This window comes from Malania oleifera, chromosome 4 (genome assembly GCF_029873635.1).
Source record: "Malania oleifera isolate guangnan ecotype guangnan chromosome 4, ASM2987363v1, whole genome shotgun sequence".
Classification (NCBI taxonomy): domain Eukaryota; kingdom Viridiplantae; phylum Streptophyta; class Magnoliopsida; order Santalales; family Ximeniaceae; genus Malania; species Malania oleifera.
This window is the reverse complement of record NC_080420.1, coordinates 18,978,307-18,999,410: the sequence shown is the minus strand read 5'-3', so window position 1 is coordinate 18,999,410 and position 21,104 is coordinate 18,978,307. Positions and strand designations below refer to the sequence as shown.

Genomic DNA, 21,104 nt, shown 5'->3' with positions numbered 1-21,104 from the left:
CGAAAAACTTTTTAAGTTATGTGACACAACAATTTTATTGTTTCTTATACATCAAACTGATAAAAGCACATAGCTTCACACTAGAAATATAATAATAATACAGAATAGGCCCTCAGTATATTAGTTATGCCAATATTTCAACATATTAGACACTTGAGTTAATATTAACTTTATAAATTTTGACACCAACATGCTTGTGCACTAAACAATACAAAGTCTGATCCTTAAAATCTTAATTAATAAGTCAAGAAAAAAAACTACCAAATCACGTTAGACAATCAAAATGTATTAACTAAGGCAAGCTTAATATGAAAGCAGTTGCTATCGGTTACTTGCGTTATCACTGTATGTTAGTATAGGTTTGTAGGGGTATAATGGTCATTAATGTGGACAGGAGATATATTATGAGTAGAGAGGGAGACCTATCACCGTGTTAGGTTATCCATTTTACTACACTCTGTTAACATGTTATTAGAGCATGGTCCATTCATCTTTTTGGAAAACCAACAGGAGTTCACGAGCCTTGTCAATCTACCAGTCCTTGAATAGTCATTGCTGGCACTGCCCCCAGCACCCTCAAGATCACAGGCTGACATCTCCAATACTGCACCCTGGCGCGCAAGGCTTCCAAAAAGCCTGTTTTGGCTCTGATTTGATTTTTCATGGCTTGAATCTTCCTGGACCATGATATCAAGTCAGTTGCTATGGTCTTAAGCCCAAAGTTCCAGCCTTTTTTATTGTTTGCACAGAGTCATATCAGATGAACTATATTAGCAAGTGTTTGGCATCCTCAGCGTTTGTCCACTGATAGTAGCTAAGGCCATCAGTGCAGGAGCAGTAGCCGTGTCATTATGCTTGTGATTCTATCTGTTGGCGTGGTTGTTTGTCTTGTTCATCACTGGTCTTGCTTTCGTTTGTTAGGTTGGAGTCCATGAATCCCAAAAGTTTGACTCCCTCCTCATTGCCCACAGTTATGACCCAGAAATTGAGCAGAAATAATTATTTGCAGACTAGGCCAATCCAAACATCTCTTTCAGACTAGACCATCAAAAACAAGAAGAATGAGATTGGATTCGAAAAGATGCATTGATTGTTTCACTTCCGTGGAATTCGATGAAATCTCAAATTACATGGACGTGCATGCATCTTGATGTGTGTAAGGAGATTTAGGACTATGTCAAGCTTCTCTGTTCTAGTAACTTACTGTCTGGAGTCTCCAGCGGGAATTTAATTTGCTCTAGGTGCAGGATTGGATTCTTCTGCTGACGCTGTTCTTCAAGAGAAACTGAAAATTTGCTAAATTCTAGGGGGGGGATACTTGCTGTTTCTGTTGATCTCTGGTCTGTATTCAAGGATTCTTTTGGAAATCACTCATCTCAAGAAGTGGAAAAATCTCTTGGAATTGGAATAGAAGATACTTTTGCAGACAGTAATCAGTGTCCAGGAGAAACTTAAGGAAAATTTGAAATCAACTTGGAGGAATTTATTCAAATCAGAGGAATTGGATTATGAACTTAGATATTTTGAACCAATTCATATGGTAGGGAGATTCTTATCAATCCACCTCAGAAGATTTTCAGATCAAGGGAGGAAAAATGGAAAGATTCATTGCTAGGATGGTTCCTTGGAAAAGCATCCGCATTCTTCTATGTAAAATTATAACTGAGAAAATTTGGAGGAAAGCTCACCCTATCAACATATCCACATGTATAATGGAGCTTTTATTTCCAATTTAACAAAGGAGAAAACAAATTGTGCATCGAAAACATCATTGTTCATAGGGAACAACGCGATTTGCCTAACCCTTGGTGATCAATAGATTACAGCTTGATACTGTTCCTGTAGGGGGTCAAATGCATTGGTGTTCCATCAGTATACTGGACAAATTTGGGATGTCACTAGTTCTGTTGGGTGGCCTTTATATCTGGATTCTTTTGCACAGAAAATGAAAAAACTTTTGTGTGCAAGAATATGGTGGAAATTGATGTGAATTCAGATTTACCAGATCAGATTGAGCTTACAGCTCCAGGAGGTTATATGATTGTTAATTTGGAATTTTCTTGGAAACAACAAAAATGTGAAAAAATGCTCAAATTTTGGTCATAAAGAAGGTAACTGTATGATTAAGAAAGATGAACTGAGAGGAAAAAAAAAAAAAAACATGAAGATCCTGTGACCGTCTCTAACTCCTTCGAAATTCTCAGTGAACTGGAGGAGGATCTTGATAAGAATATGTATGATGAGGAAGCGATTAATGTCTCTCTAAGGAGTCTGTTAACATGAAAACGGAGCCTTCGGAAGCTACTCCAGTTACAAAAGTTTGGATTCTTAAAAAAAAAAAAAAAAAAAAAAAGGTTGACGCCCTCATTCTGGGAATAAAAATGATTCTCCCATAAAGAATAATTTAGAGAAAGCTGTAAAAAATCCTGATGCTTCAATGGTTCCCCAGTCTTCATCGAAGGAATGTTGCCAAATTTTGAAAGGTAAAAGAAATCCATAAAGAGGCTAATTCTTCTAATTCTCTTTAACTGAAGGAAAATGCAGGAGGAAATTTATCTGGCTTTAAAGATTAAAAAAGAAAAGCTATCACTAGCTCAGCTGCAAGGACTCATGATCAAACGGTCTCAGCATGCTTTTGCCAATTACTGAAGGTAATAATTCTATTACTTCAAGAAAGTTTGCAAAAAAGGGAGGCAGGCCTAGCAAATTCCAGAGTAAATCTGGAGAAAATAAAGGTGCAAGCTCCTCATGTCAATGAATCTTGGTGACTGGAACATAAGGGGCATGAATTAACATCTTAAGCAAAAATATATAGCTATTAGATCAAGGAAGCTAAGTTTGATGGTTTGTGTGAAACAAGAGTTAAAGGTGCCAATTTCGCAAAAATCACACAAGCCATAAGTAGGGCTGAGTTTTCCTTCATTACTATAGCAGTGATCACTGATACAGTAGACTATGGGTGGGAGTGGGATTTGATCCCAAGACCATTAATATTCTAGCAAAGACCACCAACCTAATAGATTACTGTGCAAGTTAAAAGTGCAGGCGCTCGTGGAGCCATTTGGCTAGTCTTTCTGCAGATGTTGGAAATGGCCCTTGAATTGTTCTTGGGGATTTTAATGCTATTGGCAATCTTTCTGAAACAATGGCTTCCTCAACTACTTGTATTTCTGAAATGAAAGATTTCAGGGAATGTAAATCTACAACTGGACTTCAGGATATTCCTCATGCTGATCCTTTGCTTACTTAATCAAACAAAAGAGATATGGACATATTGTGAGAAAGTGGGAGAGGCTAATGACTTCCCCAGGTTGCTTTGATGATTTCCATGATATGTTGGTAGAATTCCTTCCTCCTCAGGTATCAGATCACTCACCGAGTATCCTTAGCTTGGGTAAAGGTTTACAAGATAAAAGGAGGAACTAACCTCTGAAGTTCTTGAGCTGCTGGACTTCTTGTTCAGATTTTCAGGATATGGTTAAGAAGGCTTGAGACTCTTGCAGACATATTGGAGTTCCTATGCTCAGGGACTACCAAAAATTAAAAGCAGTTAAGCATCACCTGAAGGATTTTCATTAGCAAAATTTTACCAACCTGATATCTAAGATTTTTCTTCAAGCTAGAAACAAAATGGATGACATGCAGCTGAAAATTCTAGCAAATCCCCAAATTCTTAAAGAAGCTAAAGAGTGTCAGAACTGTTTTAGCAAGCTAATGCAAGATGAGGAGAGCATTGTCAGGCAAAATGATGAAGTAAATTTGCTTAAGCTGGTTGACAAAAACAAGAAATTCTTTTCTGATATTTTTAACATAAGAAGAGCCAGATCACAAATAAAGTTCTTAATGAAGACAGATGGTACTAAGATCACCCAGTTTGACGAAATTAATAAGGAAATGAAAATTATCAACTTCTATAATGGTCTGTCAGGGGAGAAGAATAAGGTGGTTCTCCCATGTAAGCTTTCTTTCTCGCAGGGCCTGCTAAAGTTTAGTTGGTTTAATGATCAGAAAAACTGAGAGCCTGTCAGGACGGAGGAAGTCAAAAAGGTGATCTTCTCTTTCTCTGATGAAGCCCCAGACCCAGATGGCTTAAATGCCTGGCTTTTCAAGGCCAGCTGGCACATAATTGAAACATATTTTTCTGATGCAATCTCTTCTTCTTCTCCTTCTTCTTCTTCTTCTTCTTCTTCTTCTTCAGGTTAACAATACTGCACTGACCCTGGCCCCAACATTCTCCAATCTGCACCCCGCCTTACACCCAGATTTCAGACCACTGTATTGCTGCAATGTCATTTATAAAACCATAATCCTGGCAAATAAACTTCAAGACTGATTGGATCATTTATAAGCTTTAGCCAAACTCATTTTGTGAAGAAAAGGTCTATTCAGGATAACTTGCTTCTAAGCTCAATCCCTTCATCACAATTACCATTCAACATAGGCACTCCATGTTTAGTTATTAAAGTGGATATAAAGAAGCCCACTGATTCAGCTAATTGGGATTTTCTCTTTAGTATCCTTGATGCCATAAATAAACCTCCTATCTTCTGTTCTTGGATCAGGGAACACATTTTCACTCCCTCTCACTTTGGCTAATAAAGGCTCTTTGAAGGTTTTTCCAAAAGGAGTACAGGAGTATGGCAGGGGGATCCTTTCTCTCCTTACTTGTTTGTTAGGCTATGGGGGATCATTCTTACAAGATTAATTGAAGTTGCTGCTGTGAAAGGAGAGTTAAGTTTTCATAACTATTGTAAGAAGATTGGCCTTATTAACTGTATTTTGCTGACGATTTGTTAATCTTCTCTCATGGAGACATAGCCTCAGCAAGAAGTATAAAACTGACTGGATTTATTCTATCTCCTCTCTGGTCTCCAGGCAAATCCTTCCCAATCTATTATGTTACTGTTGGTGTTCCTGAGGAGATTAGAAACAATATTCAGAGACTTTTTGAAATTCCCATCTGTAAGCTCCCAATAAAATATCCAGGACTCTCCCTGGTTTCAAGAGGAATCAATAAACAAGACAGCTCTTCACTGTTTGATAAAATCTCTGGAAGAATTAATAGCTTTGTGAATAAAAACCTTTCTTGTACAGGAATATTGCAGCTCATTAAACCAGTCATCCTCAGTATACATCAGCACCTGGGGTCTTCTCTGGTTCTACCTTCTTATGTGATCAAGATTTGGGAGCCAAACTTGAAGCTGTTATTTTGGAAAGGAACTGAACCTGTTCCTGCATGCTGCAGTGTATGTTGGGATGAGATTTTTACACCTCGATCTGAAGGGGGTATAGGCCTTAAAAGCTTAAGTCAGATAAGTGAGGCTTTTGCTGTAAAGCTTCCTTGGCAAAAATGCAATTCTTCTCCTTCACTATGGATTCAATGGCTAAAAGCTTATAAAATCAAGGATAGAAGCAAGGTCTTCAACCTTGATTTCAACTGTATTGTTGAAGCTTAAAAAGTATAGAAATTTCAATGGAAATTTTGATTTTAAAAAATAATGGAAATCAGTAGGAAAGCATGGAATTCTTTTATGAAAATTTAGAAATGGTTAAGAGACATAATAATGCAAGTTTCAGAACTAATATGTTGTAAATTAAATATAGCATACTTGTTCATGAGGTGCGGCAGCTCTAATATGATTGATATTCATATTAAACATTTCACTTAATATAAATGAAATTCACAAATCAATTAAATATTAGTTAATATTTATAATACAAATAAAGATAATTTAGACATAAATGGTTAAAAATAAAATGTTTCTACTAATATAGGCTGTGTTTGGGAGCTTGGATCTAAGACCTTGAAGTTGACTTTGTGTGGATTTGGGTGAAACTTAGTACAAATTTGAAATGTATTTTATCCAAATCCGAGGTCTGAAGTCCAATTTCCCAAAGATGGAGTAAGTTTAGTTTTTCAAATAATTTTAAAAGCCATTGTAATAATCTTTGGTTTCAATTATAAAAAAAAAAAAAAAAAGATAAATTAAGAGAGAAATTTCAATTTGGGGGTTAAAATCTCAACATTTGAATTCCAAGAAAACTTCATTCTATAGTAAAATTTCTATAAGTTTAGCAAAATTTTGAGATTCGATAAATCTTAAATGATTCAATGAAATTTTGTAAGGTGGAAATCAACTGCCATTTTGATGTTGAGGATAATGGAAAGCAGATATATTGATGGAAAGTTCAATAATATATGTACAACCCTAGCAGTGGGTCATCCAGAGTTTGAATATGACAATTACAAGATAATTTAAATCCTAAAGGTAATTTAAATTCTTAGAGAGAAAACTATTCAAGAAATGTTTTTTTATTTCTATTTAAACACTTTCTACACTGTTTCTCTACATACATTCTTTCTCCATATCCAGCACATGAGTATCCTCGGTAACCCATACACCCATGTCTGTAACTCATGGCTGCCCTGAAGATTTTTCTCCACGCCATGCTTCCCCCTCTTAGGAGTGTAATATGTTCAATTTGGCTTTGTCCAAAACAGATGATTGAACTGACCTCATCATTTTAAATTTTTAAAGTCGAAACCAAATCAAAAACCAATGGTTCAATAAAAACCAAACTATAAATTTCATGGGTTCAATTCTTTTTTTTTAATGAGTTTTAAACAAATTATAATTTTTTCATTTAACAGTCAGAAGATATGACCTCATCATTCTAAGGGCTCTGAAGCAAAAGTTGGGTTAGGGCTAAAATAACACCCATATGTTATCAACTATGGTTGCCCCTAGCCAATATAAATATAAATGTAAAAAGGTGGGTTGGTTTTTAGAGGAGGGGGAAGGTTCTTCTCTTCTTCTCTTGGTTGATGTGGCACTAAGATACTTCGCTTCTGCCTCATTCTCATAGATTGCAAATTTGAAATGTCATGGATGAAATCTGCCATAAAGAAAGATGTAGAGGTTGGCAATGAGAACAACTCCACTCACACCACCAATAACTACACTAATTCTATAGTCTTACACACCAGCTAGGCCATGGCCATAGGCACCAAGATTCTCCAAGGTCACATTGTATTCTCTCACTTCAAAATTTCCTCATGACAGTTTGCTTCAATTTTTGATTAAGGTTTTGTGATCACAAGTCGGTATTGTTATTTTTATTACTGTACTACAGATTGGAATTTACTGCAAATTAATGCATTTCTGTGTTTCTGTGCGTTTTGGTACAATCATGCAGTAATCAATTGAAGAAAGTCCCAGTGGAAAGCAGAAACTCTTATCTTTCACAGCTCCTTGATAGATGTATGCAGCTGAGCAAGTTTTTGGAGGACAAAGATTAGAAGAAGAAGACAATGACGAAGAAGAAAAAAGACTCCCATGCACATATAAACAGACACACACAAACACATGCCTGCAAACTTTGAAAGTTCATGCTAGCTCCAATTGCCATCTCTGTCAATATAAGATCACTTATTATCTTCTTTTTTTGGATTCCATGCACCTTTCTTCATCACATTTCTTGTCATAGCAAGGGGTTCTTTGTCCCATTTTTGTCATAACTGTGCAAAACTCTGTTGTGGAATTGTTTCCTGAAGGAAGCGCCGAGTAATTATCTCGGCTTGTCACCTATTCCCTATCCCACATTAACATCCTATCCTCCTCTATAAAAACACCATCACTTCCTCATCTTATTACATCATCTCTCCCACATCTTTTCAAAAACAACAACCAAGCCTGAATTCCCACTAGGTTGGCTCAGCTACATGAATCCTTTTGCACCAATTTACATGATCTTAGGCAATATCCTCTAACAAGTTGAGGGCTTCTAAATCCTTACCATCTCATTCCAAGTTATTCTATTCTTACCCCTACCCCTTGTACCATCATTCTATGCCAGTGTTGCAAGTATCCAAAGCACATTAACAGCCCCTCTCTTATCTTTTATACATGCTATGCTTAACTTACCACAAATGTATGCACATTAACAGCCCCTCTCTTATCTTTTATACATGCTATGCTTAACTTACCACAAATGTATTCATCCCTTAATTTATCATTTAGGGATATACCACTCAATCCACCTTTTCTCCTGGAAATTGTTTACATTTTAAATATGTTGTTTCTTAGTTGTCCAACATTTTGAATATAGCATAGATGGTTTCATAGTCATCCTATTCTTAAGGGTATTCTTTGAACTTACAACATGCCCAAAGCACCTCTCCATTTTACCCAGCCTGCATTAACTATACATTTCATCTTCTTCAACTTCTATTTCAACTTGCTTAAAAGATCCAAGGTACTAAAATCTACTAGTCCTTTTAGTTTCTTGACGTTTAAATTTTTTTCTGCAATATCCCTCCTTCCATGACTAAAATTACATTTCATTTATAGTCATATTTCTACTTATTGTTAAAACCTCTTGATTCTAAAGCTTGCTCAAGCCCACCTCTATTTACATCAATCAATATCATATGCAAACAACATAACCATGGAATCTCAATTTGGATACTCAATGCAAAGATAAAGGACTGAAAACATAACCTTGATAAACACGTGATTGGAAATTTTCTAGATTCTCCACCTATAATCCTAGCACTAGTCATTACTCCATCATACATACATATACTTAACAACATTAATATATCCATTACATACTCCTTTTTTTCCCCAAGAACCTAGCACCTTTCTCTAGTACCTTATCACCTTTCTCTAGGTTAATAAGCAGTAAAAACTATGTGCAAGTCCCTCTTCTTTTCGCTAAAATTCCATTAATCTTTTTAGTATATAATCGTTTCTGTAGTTGATCTCCCAAGAATAGAACTAAACTGATTTTTTGAAACCCTCATTTCCAACCAGTCTTTGTTCAATTCTCCTTTCCCAAAGTTTCATTGTGTAATTCCATGATAGCTATACAATTTGGAATATCTCCTTTGTTTTTATAGGTATTAAAGTGTTTTTTCTCCATTCGTCTAGCATTTTCTTACTTCTTATAATTGTGTCAAATAAATTAATTAACCAAATAAAATTCCATTATCACCCGAGTGTTTCTAAACTTGGGATGTGATCTAGTCCTATAGCTTTCCAATTTTTCAACTTTTTTAATGTAATCTTAAACTTCATAAACTCTAGTTGTGCAGATAAGTCTCAAATTTTTAGCTTCTCTTCATTTGTCAATTCTAAGTCCAAGCCTTCTACTTGTATATATCTTTAACATACATGATTCTTATGAACTTTTTATGTGTGTGTGTGTGTGTATCTATGTATATCTTATAGCTTTCCAATTTTTATCTTTTTTAGTGCAAGCTTAACTTAATTCTAGTTTGCGGATAAATCTCAAATTTTTAGCCTTTTCCTCATTTGTCAATTCCAATTGCAAGCCATCTACTTGTATCTATCAACATATATGAACATAAAAATACAGCTTGTGAGCATGTGTATCCATTTAAAATTCATTTTTTCAATCTAGTTCTCTTGTAAAATCAGAATGGAAACCAAAAATCACTTTTTTATAAAATCAAAATCCAAAACCAAGAACTGAACCTAAATATAAAATAATTTGGTTTAGCTCTAGTTTTCGGTTTTTCAGTAATTTTAGTGCACCTCACCCTAAACGCTTACCCCCATATACATTAGTGAGGGGGCAGCCAAGGGACTAGCATCCCTAGCCACCCCACCCTCTTGTTTTGCAATCAAAATTTGGATCAAAGGGATTTCATGCAAATAATTTTATTTTTCCCTACAGTCATTCTGCATTCCTTATTTCTAACACAAAAACAAGTATTAAATCTCAAAAAATAAAATAAAAAAGTATTAACAAAACGAGAAGAAAGTAGAGCAGTTCAATAAAAAGTGCATTTTGCACCCCTCTTTTTTAAAACTTCTATGCGATCCATTTAGCCATTCATCCATGCCTTTGCATCCCATGTCTTTTTTTATTCTTATTGCTCTGTCAACCCCCCAGCCATTGCTTTTGGGAGTGGCATCATAGGGGAACACCTAAGTCAAGTGCTTACATTCAGAGGTCAATGAAAACTACGCGTGCACACATATAGATGCATGCATACACACATAGTGCCGATGTGTTAAACAAGTAGAATTCATGAAAAAAAGAAGGGCATGAAATAGGGTGCAACACAAATACAATTTAAAGGGATAATACATGGGTAAACAAAAACAAGAATAGAAGAATAAGAGAAATCGAAGTAAGTTGGTAAATTAGATGCACCCGGAAACAAAAGTGTACTACTAGGGCCCTAGGGGTATCCCAATCCCACTGAAATATCTAGGAAGCTTTGTATCAGAACAATGTATGTGTATCAATAAATCTTTAACAAATCATTTAAAACACACACACACAACACAACAAATTACAAATGGTGCATATATGAATATCAAGATCCAATGATTTACATATGGATTTCCATGCTAGACATAATTTACTTGGGTGCTAAGAGATATGGCACCAACTAAAGTCAACTAAGGAATTAGAAGAGATGAGGCCCGTTGGGAAGCAATAGCAAAAGAAGTACATGTTATAGAAAAGCGTGGGTACAAACTTCTACATCAGAAAACAGCAGTGCTAAAATTTAATCTGTACTTTCAAGTTACAAAGTCCTTCATTCTCTGCCTTCTCACCTAGCAACATGGACCTACAAATCTTACAAGGAAGACGCCCGAGTATTCACAGAACGTAATCCATATTTAGTGGATTCAACCTATTCACAGGCAGCTCCCAATAAGAGCACAATAACCAAAAGAGAATAATGTACTGTTCAACAAAGCTAGCATCATTAAACTAATAAAAAGACAAGAGAAGGGAAGGCTGAAATTGGGACAACATATCCCTAAATTTCCTTAAGTAATTTCTACCGATTTCAATTGAAAAATATTTAATTCCGCAAGGTCAAATTCCAATTTTATAATTTAAGATTCCGTATATTTCATTAAAGAATCTAGTTCTAAAAATATCAATATTGATAAGTTCCAAGGCTATTGAGAAGGCAGAAATGGACCTCGTCCTCCGCATTACAATGATGCTTATAGATTGCGCGAAGAAAATGATAACGCTGCAACAAGGGCTTGATATCGCTCTGCGCATTTGTGGCGAAAGCAACGGCGGCACGGTGGAGGCCACCGAGCTCGGCGCGAATGGCCTTGTGGAAGAACAAGAAGATGAGAATTGGAGATTTTAGGGACAAGTTCTTCAAGCTACTCGCGGGCGACGAAGGATCGACCGGGTTCACTGCTGGCATTATAGCTACACCTCCACCCCTGTGCCGATTAATACCCGTTAATGGCGTCGCCATGTTCACAAGAAATCGATGTACGATTGCAGACTCAAAAACCGAAAGCCCTAGAATTTCCAAATTTTCCCAAGATTTTCATCTCTCTCTCTCTCCTGCTAAAAAGTTGAGCAAAGCCTCTCTCTCTCTCTCTCTCTCTCTCTCTCTTCCAGCGTAAAACAAGAACGGACTACAGAGCGGACAGTGGCAGGCGAGTTTCAAAGCGGTAAATGGATAAATAAAGAAGAAATTCCATAGCGGGGCCACGTGGCAGGCGCCACAGAACACGAAAACGAAAAAGAGGATCGAAACAAACAGACGATGGTTCACGAAAATGTTGTCATGCGTGTGGGCGACACGAGTGGGCTCAACCAGGCTGACGGGGAATCCTCTAGGTGTTGGGCAACGTGGCATAATGGTACACGGTGGACAACTGCAGGTGGGTGCGGGCGGTGGCCGTGGCGAATTCAGGTTGGAGAAACCTGTGCCACGTGTGTGCCGGGCACGTGGGACTCGGGCTTCGCCATGGGCGTGACGTGGACGTTTCGGCTTGTTTGGTCAGTCCACGTAACCGTCCCACAGATTTGGGGCTAATCTGAATTGGTCTGAGTTGGTGGGCTTTCCCTCATCCATGACACCCGGAAGAGTCGCAGGGCATTGCCATCATTCAAACAACAAAAATTCAAAGTCATAAATTTCCAATTGTTTGGCTTTATCACCATTATCTTTTGGATTTGTGAATAAAAAAAATTTAAAATTTTGAATTGATAAAGTTAATTTGTTCGCTTCATTTTATGTGCGAGGAAGTGATATAAATAATTTAACGTATATTTACTAAAAAATTAAGACGAGCTTACACAATAATAATTTTGGAGTAATAAAATAAGCCTATGATCATTGACTGAACATTAAATTTATTATTTGACATAGTTAAATTTAGTAATGTCATTATGCTAATGATAGTACCCAAGAAAAATGCTATTTTTGGGATTCTTTTTTTTTTTTTTTTTTGGCTAATCTAAATAATCAATAGAACACGTCATTAAAAGATTTAAATTTTTAACCAATAAAAAAGATAAGAGTTTTTATAAAAAGGATTAATTACGAGAAAAGTGATGTTCTAATGTGAAAAGAATACGGAGTCATACTGTTCAGTTTTAATGCATTGGTATAAATAAATTTTAGATACTTTATAATTAACATATGATTATTTTGTCACACAAAATATTTTACAATAATTTTTTTTGACTTGGCATCATAATAAATTCATAACTATTTAAAAGTCAATATCTACTTTTGAACATCCTAAAATATCATATAAATTTTTTAGTTTCAATAAAAATTAGTATTTGGTAATATTTCCAATTAAATAGACCTTATCCTATAAATTAGATTTTTATAATTATTTGAAAAATTAGAAATAGAAAGTGAAATTAATTTTCCTCACAACTAAGTAGACCTTATCCTTTTGAATCTACTTTTTATTATTTCCAACATATACAATAGGGATTTCATCAAATTAAAAATAGATAAAACAAAAGTAAATAATTATTTTCCATGGGTTAGCCACATTTTATAGAAGATTCATTAGGAATTTCAGTACCATCATGGCACCCATTACCAATTGTCTTAATAAATGAGAATTTGTGTGACCTAAGGCTGCAACCAAAGCCTTCTTAGAAATTAAGGACCAGATGACCAAAGCCCTTGTACTACACCTCCCTGATTTCCAAAAGTTGTTTGAAGTAGCTTGTAATGCTTGTGGAGTTGGCATAGGAGGAGGGCTGAGTCAAGAGGGTCATCATGTTGCATTCTTCAGCGAAAAGTTGAATGATGCTAAGTAGCGTTACTCTACCTATGATAAGGAATTCTATGTTGTGGTCAAATCCTTAAGGAACTGGAGACATTATTTACTCCCACAAGAGTTTGTTCTCTTTTCTAATCACCAGGCCTTTAGGTACCTATGCACTCAAAAGAAACTAAATCATAAGCATGTAAAATGGATTGAGTATATTCAAAAGTACAACCTTATGCTTAAACACCGTGGCGGTGTTGAAGATAAAGTTGTTGATCCTTTGAGCCGAGTAGTGGCCACTTTACAAACTTTGGAAGTAAGAGTAATAAGCTTCAAGAGCAACAAGAAAGAATATTCTCAATGTTTGGATTTCTACGACATCTTCTCTAATTTGTTACAAGGACTACCCAGATCCCATCTAGACTATGCGATCCATGGAGGATTCCTATTCAAAGGTACTAGGTTGTGTATCCCCTCCACATCTCTACGTGACCAATTGATATGGGAACTGCATGCACAAGGTGCCGCAGGTTACTTTGGTAGGGATAAAACCATTGCTATGGTAGATGATAGGTACTTTTGGCCTAGTCTCAAGAGAGATGTCGCCAAAATTGTTTGTCATTGTGGAACTTGTCAATCTGCAAAGGGTAGAAAGCAAAACACTAGTTTATATACTGTATTGACTCCAAAAATAATATGCATGGAAATGAAAAAAAAAATTAATTATTAAATTAAAATTAATTAAATTAATAATATATATATATATATATATATATATATATATATATATGTGTGTGTGTGTAAAGGGAACGAATCTTCCAAAGGAAGATTTCAATTCCCATTTCACAATCTAGAGAGTCATCCCCCCCCCCCCGGGTCGTGCAATGGTCCTCTCTCTCTCTCCTCAAACACTCTTACTCTCTTTCTAAGATTTTTCTCCATCCGTAAGTTAGATTGAAAAATGAACACCACTACAAGGTCCTAGCGACAATCCTCAACAAGTTAGCCGGAGTGGAATCATTATTTGGGGATCCTAAGCACCACTCCAAGGCCAAGGTAAGGGGAATAGATTATATCAGTTATTTTCAGAAATTTAACTCATTAAATTTTAGAATGTGATTACAGAAATAATATAAATGTTTTTCTGAGTATTTAGGCATATGGAAATGGTAATTTTAAATTATTATATGTATGTTTTGAGGATATGATTATTGAAATGATATATATGATATTTCAGAATATTCAAGCATATAGGATTTGTAATTATGAATTATTATATTTTTTTTGAATAATCAGACATATGGAAAAGGGTGGTTTGGGATTATTGTATGTGTATTTTGGGAATATGTTGGAATTAAATTAAACTACACTCTTTTGTCTGTACGGCTCACCCACTGTGTGAGGTAATAGCGGTTGTTGGCATGTAACAAGCTCAAAAGGGTTCTTGTTGGTTGTTGAGCTCCTTTGGGCATTACCATAGAACGGAGCGACATCAAGTAGTTGCACGCCATTCTTCTGGTTGTCGTTGACAAAATGGCGCACCAAGTGTCACGGTTTGACTATTTTCACACCTTTGTGAAGGGTCGTGCGGCGCTAGCTAAAGCACTCTTACTTAAATAGTCAGTCTATCGTTTACCAACATTCATTCACGAAACACTTTCATTAACATCCATTCAAATAGCAGCGGAAACAGTAACCAACTCATGAAAGTCGTGGCAAACAAGCAATAAACATTGAAGCAAATGTAATTCATTAACAATACCTCCATTGACATTGTGTGCTTAGCGAGGGAGGCAAATAGGCTAAACATATTGACAAAAGCTAGTGAGTTTTACAATAACTTTTTAGGAATACTTTAGGATTAAGTTAAACTGTAGGGATTTGATTAAATTAGATTTTTGGGAATATGTCGGAATTAAGTTAAACTACAGGGATTTTGTTAAATTAGATTTTTAGGAATATTTTGGGATTAAATTAAATTGCTGAGATTTGATTAAATCGTATTTTTGGTAATATTTTGGGATTAAATTAAACTTTAGGGATTTAAGGAAAATAAATTAAATAGTTGAAATTAATCATACCCTTGTTTTCAACAAAAATATATGTTTCCTAGACAGTTATTATTTTATAGATTATCACTCAAACTATATGGCATGAGTATGAATATTTTTACGGTATATATAAGCATATCAGATTATTTTATGACTATACTGAACAAGTACGGTTTGGTAATGATTTTCAGAAAATGTTATAAATACTACAGAAATTATGATATGATAGTTTAGCCGAATTTATGTCGTAATAGTTTAGCCAGTTTTATGTCATGATAGTTTAGACGACTATATGCCAAGTACAGTTCAAAAGGCTATATGTCGAGAACAATTCGGACATCTTATGTCGATTTAGACAGATTTTATGAAATGAAATCATGTATCAGAATCATTATGTATATAGACAGTATTATATAGTATAAGAACCTTGATGGAATAGATATGATTCAGGGCATGGTACTGTAACTATTCAGATAGTCAGTGCCACCACACTACTCAGATAGAGTGTAGGTGATTGGATAGCCGATTGAGCCCCAGAGAAGAGTAGAGTATAGTTCTCTCCCTATATACAGGCCAACATGAGGTTATCCTCCTCGTATACAGGCCAGCATGAGGATGAGTATAGTTGAGTTCCCTCCTTGTATATGGGCCAGCATGAGTTGTATCCTCCTCATATACGGGCCAATATGAGGATGAGTATAGTAGAGTTCCCTCCTCGAATACGGGTCAGCATGAGGTTGTATCGTCCTCATATATGGGCTAACATGAGGATGAGTATAGTAGAGTTCCCTCCTCGTATACGGGCCAACATGAGGTTGTATCCTCCTCGTATACGGGCCAACATGAGGATGAGTATAGTAGAGTTCCCTCCTCGTATATGGGCCAGCATGAGGATGAGTATAATAGAGTTCCCTCCTCGTATATGGGCCAGCATGAGGTTGTATCCTCCTCGTATATGGGCCAGCATGATGTTGTATCCTCCTCGTATATAGGCCAACATGAGGATAAGTATAGTAGAGTTCCCTCCTTGTATACGAGCCAACATGAGTTTGTATCCTCCTCGTATACGGGCTAACATGAGGATGAGTAGAGTATAGTTCCCTCCTTGTATACGGGCCAATATGAAGTTATCCTCCCTGTACACAGGCTAACATGAGGAAGATATTATATGGGGCTATTATTGAGCCAGTGTTAAAAATAAATATGCATTGAAGTAAGATATGTATTTTTCCATTATATGGGTATGAGTTACTGTTATAAAAAAATGTATGTATATTTATGAGAACAGAGTATTGATTGAGCTAAAATACGTTTTGAAAAGGAAATATGTATTTTCAAATATATAAGTGTGAGTACAGTATTAAATGAAATTTCAATTAAAGTATATAAATTAGTGGATATATATTTTGTCATATGAAAACTCATTTGCCACACACTTATAATAATATATTCCTTCTGACTGAGAGGTGTCTCACCCCATGATTATTCAAACATTTTCAGATACCATGAGGAGTATAGTAATAATCAGAGTAGCGCAGTGAAGCATGGGTGGGACTTAGTTAGATTTTGTAGTCATTGTAAGTGTAAGCGAGATACTACTTTACCATTATGTCGGGATAGAAGATCTTGTAGAGAATTGTATTATTTTAATTATGTTTAGATAAGTTCAGAGTTTTATTATGACATCCATCATTTGATACATGTTATAATATTGGGATAGTTTAGTACTCTAGTAATTAGCATTTGAGGATTTTCGCTGTCTTTATCAGTTATTATTATAATATGAAATATTCAGGATATTATAGGTGGTATCAGAGAAATTAAACGAAATTTTCTGGGGCGTTTCAGTTGGTATTAGAGCTTAGCAGTTCTGTAAACTTAAGCAGATGATCATTACTAGAGTATAGGTATGGATTTTTGATGAGGGTAGGATATGGGTAGATCAGATTTATAGTAAGTCATCATTAAAGGTCAAGTTGGAATTTTGAGTTTTGGTTTTGCAACCTAGAGGCAGAAATCCATTGACAGCTTTCTGTAATTTTTCAGTAGCAGTCGATGGTTACAGAAAAGCCACGACAAACCATTGACGGTTTTTGTTTACGAACAGTAAGACTGGACCTTAAATTGGGAACATAGGCAGTGAGTTGGTTGGTTGTACGAGGAAAGCTTCTAAAAGGGAAGCCCAAGTATTTTAGTATGAGGATGTAGTACACTTTATAGTTTCTTGGTTAAACGATTGCATCGATCATGTTATGATAATGAGATTTTAAGAATTTTTTTGTTCTATTTTCAGGATGGACCTTGGGAATAACAACGCAAATGTTTGAGGTAGTACCAACATGGGGCCTTCCAATGTGGACGGCAGTGACCCCAATCCAATACTATGAGGAATAGTCTAGCACGTCATGGCAGAGATTGCAAGAAACTCAAGGGAACAGAACTGCCCACCTGCTGACTAGGGATGGACAATAAAACAATTTACCCATATGAATACTCCAACCTTTTCAGGATGAGCCGACCCATTTTTTGTAGAAAACTAGATCTAGGAGATCGAGGAAATACTAGCAATCTGCGCTTACACCGATGAACAAAAAGTTTTGTATGCTACTTTTAAGATGACTGGGGAGGCCAAGTGTTGGTGGACATCGGTGAGGCTATTAGAGGATCAGAGGCCAGTACCTGCCGTGTAACATCCTCAAAATTTTGCCCATTTTTTTATTTTATATAATAATAAATTACTCAAATACCTGCATATAATGGGCATCCCTATGCAACAGAAAAACATAAATCACATAACCACATATACATGTATATACAATACCAGAATTAAGTATTTCCAACCATAGCTACATAATACATCTCTCTCTAGTGTCAACTACCCAAAATACAAAACCCTACACAAAACTTACCCTCTAAACCAGGGTAATCAATATACTCTCTATCCGCGAGCCTCATTTGCTCGCTCAGCTGTCTCACCTGAAAAATGGTAAAGTAATGGGGCAAAATTATAATAATGGTATCCAAAACTGCATAATATGGCAAATCTATAAAACACATATATAAAAGTTTAAAACATTTGTATCATCTGAGCTTTCTATCATTCATATTACTATACCGTACTACATACAATAAAAACTATAAAACTGTATACATATACATAACTGTGTTCTTTCCATGGGACTCTGTATGTCATGATTTGACCCCTCATGACAGGGTTGTGCAGCTTGTAGGCGGGCCTTAACCTGGTTGGCCCTCCAGGTAAGTCACTATACTCTACACTATCTCAGCTTGGCCAAACTGCATACTCTCCTAAGCGCGAGACTGGCTACCTTAGCCTGGCCAAACTGCATACTCTCCTAGGTGCAAGACTGACTGCTACCTCGTCAAAATGCCCCCCCCCCTCAACCCAGCAAACTGGGGAGCTGTATACTCTCTGAGCACGGTTGGCACTACCCACATGCTATCTGAGATATGTGGTTGCACTCTATCTATATCTAGCAACGGTACCGTGCTTTGTATTCTATATCTGTACTGTATCTGTCTGTAATTTTTCCACAAGGATCTGATACAATATATATACATACTATACTCTTTATACTATTTTCATTATATTTCCAAAATTACCATAACACTATATTGTTGTACTGTAATTACTGTAATATCTGTAGCATCTTGATGATATAACTGTGTAATCCGTCTGTACTTTCTTTCTATGTAATCTGTCGATACTTCCTTTCTGTATAATCTAAGTGTTATGACATTTAGGAAAACATAACTTTCTATATACATTGTATATAATGTTCTGAATAAATATTTGTATACTGATATATATATATATATATATATATAACTGTCTATGTAATCATTTGAATTAAACTGTATACGTAGACAAATTCTGTTTGTATAAAATCTACAATTATCAAACTATTTCTGTATAACTTGAAATACTGAAAAACTACATAAAACTCCATATTAATATCAGATACTTAGGCCACACATGCTTTAAAAATTCATCTTCTGTATAATATTTGGTATACATGCTTACATATATAAAATTGTTGATAACGTAAGTAAATCTCCTAGCATAGCATATTTCCATTACCTTATCTCTGAAAAGCCCCCATTGTACTCTAGCCTGATACCCGCAGGGCTTTCCACTCAACACCCTGAAAACCACATCCCCCCGGAACAAAACATCAGTATTTCTTTGTGTATTATATTTCTTATAACTAAAGGAAAGAAAAATATTGAATAAAATGCCTTACCCTGAGATTGGGATGAAATCCAAACCAACTTCTCCAACGATCGGCTCCGGTAGACTTGTAGAGAACTTCGCCAAGAGCGTCGTGGTAGCCTCAAATCTTCGATCCGGTGAGAAATGGGCTTGAAATCGAAGAGAGAAGGAGAGAGGGACATAGAGAGAGAGAGAGAGAGAGAGAGAGAGAGAGAGAGAAGGGGATTTCCTGTGTTGAAATTTCATAAAAATCCGGGTTTCAGCTATTTATAGGGCTGGATTCGTCGACGAGACATGTCACCTCGTCAACAAGTCCTTCAATAATTTCGTCGACAAACTTCCTCCCTCGTCGACAAATTTTAGACTATCCCAAAAACCCCTCTCCGCATCTTCTCGTTGACGAGGCGTGGCTTCATCGATGAGGCCTACTTATGAGCTCGTCGACAAACTTCCTGTGTTCGTCAACGAGGCCCTATGTAAAATTTTTGGGTTATTCTATCTAAAATGCAATGTCGTTGATGAACGCAAAGCGTTCGTCAACGAAGCCTGCTACCTCCTTCCATTTCTATTTCTATTTTCCTCTCTCTTTAATATTTAAATATCATTATTTTTGGGTCATTACATTCTCCTCTCCTTATAAAATTTTGTCCTCGAAATTTACTATCTGTATCCCCATCTATACACTCCATAAAGGCATTATTTTATTATCTGCCCTCACTTGTGGCGGAGGAATACCGTGGTTACATTTATGTTCTGGGAGATTACATATATAAAACTTAAACTATCTACTCACTAGATCCATACATGTACCTATAAAAGAAACTTACCTAACTATTATTCTTTACCTGAGTACCTCTATACCTCTTGGAATAACTACAAGTATTTCTATCTGATCTGTTCCTCGAGCTCCCAAGAAGCTTCCTCTATGGCATGATTCTTCCACAAAACTTTAACTAACTATATTTCTTTAGTGTGTAAAGTCTGAACCTTTCTATATAAAATCTGTACTGGTACTTCTTCATATGCCAATGAATCCTTAAACTTTATCTCTGCATAGCTAATGATATGGGATGGGTCTGGGACATATTTTCTTAACATGGTAACATGAAACACGTCATGAATTCGAGCCAAAGCTGGGGGCAAAGCTAGCCTATAGGCAACTGACCATATTCTCTCAAGTATTTCAAAAGGGTTAATATACTTAGGGCTCAACTTTCCCTTCTTTCCAAACCTCATAACTCCTTTCAGTGGGCTATCTTCAAAAATACTTGGTCTCCCACATCAAATTCCAACTCTCGGCGGCGAGTGTCTGCGTAACTTTTCTGCCAACTCTATACGGTACTGATTCTTTCTCAAATTAATCGGACTTTGTCGGATGTCTGTTGTATTATCTTAGGACTCAAAACTCGCCTTTCACCTACTTCATCCCAGAAAAAGGAGAACGACATCTCCTGCCATACAATGCCTTGTATGGAGCCATGCCGATACTAGCCTAGTAGCTGTTATTATAAGCAAATTCAACTAACGGCATAAACTGAATCCAACTGCCTCCAAAATCAAGCACACAAGCACGAAGCATATCCTCTAGTGTCTGAATTGTCCTCTCAGTCTGACCATCTTTCTGGGGATGAAAATTCGTGCTAAAAGCTAACTGCGTACCCATAGTCTCCTGAAAACTTTTCCAGAATCGTGAAATAAACCGAGGATCTTGGTCGGAGACTATGGATACTAGTACTCCATGAACACGAACTATCTCCTGAACATATATCCCTTCCAGTTTAT

The 21,104-nt window shown here is 36.2% G+C and overlaps 1 protein-coding gene across 1 annotated transcript in view; it reads right to left on the bottom strand.

Annotated features, from left to right (window-relative positions):
* LOC131152874 (zinc finger protein BRUTUS-like) overlaps nt 1–11,549 on the bottom strand; it is a 39,925-nt gene extending 28,376 nt beyond the window's left edge. Inside the window, exon 1 of the mRNA XM_058104807.1 lies at nt 10,973–11,549. Within this exon, the coding sequence (XP_057960790.1) occupies nt 10,973–11,266 (294 nt within the window). The 5' untranslated portion in view covers nt 11,267–11,549. The remainder of the gene's footprint in view (nt 1–10,972) is intronic.
* Nucleotides 11,550–21,104: the final 9,555 nt, after the last annotated feature.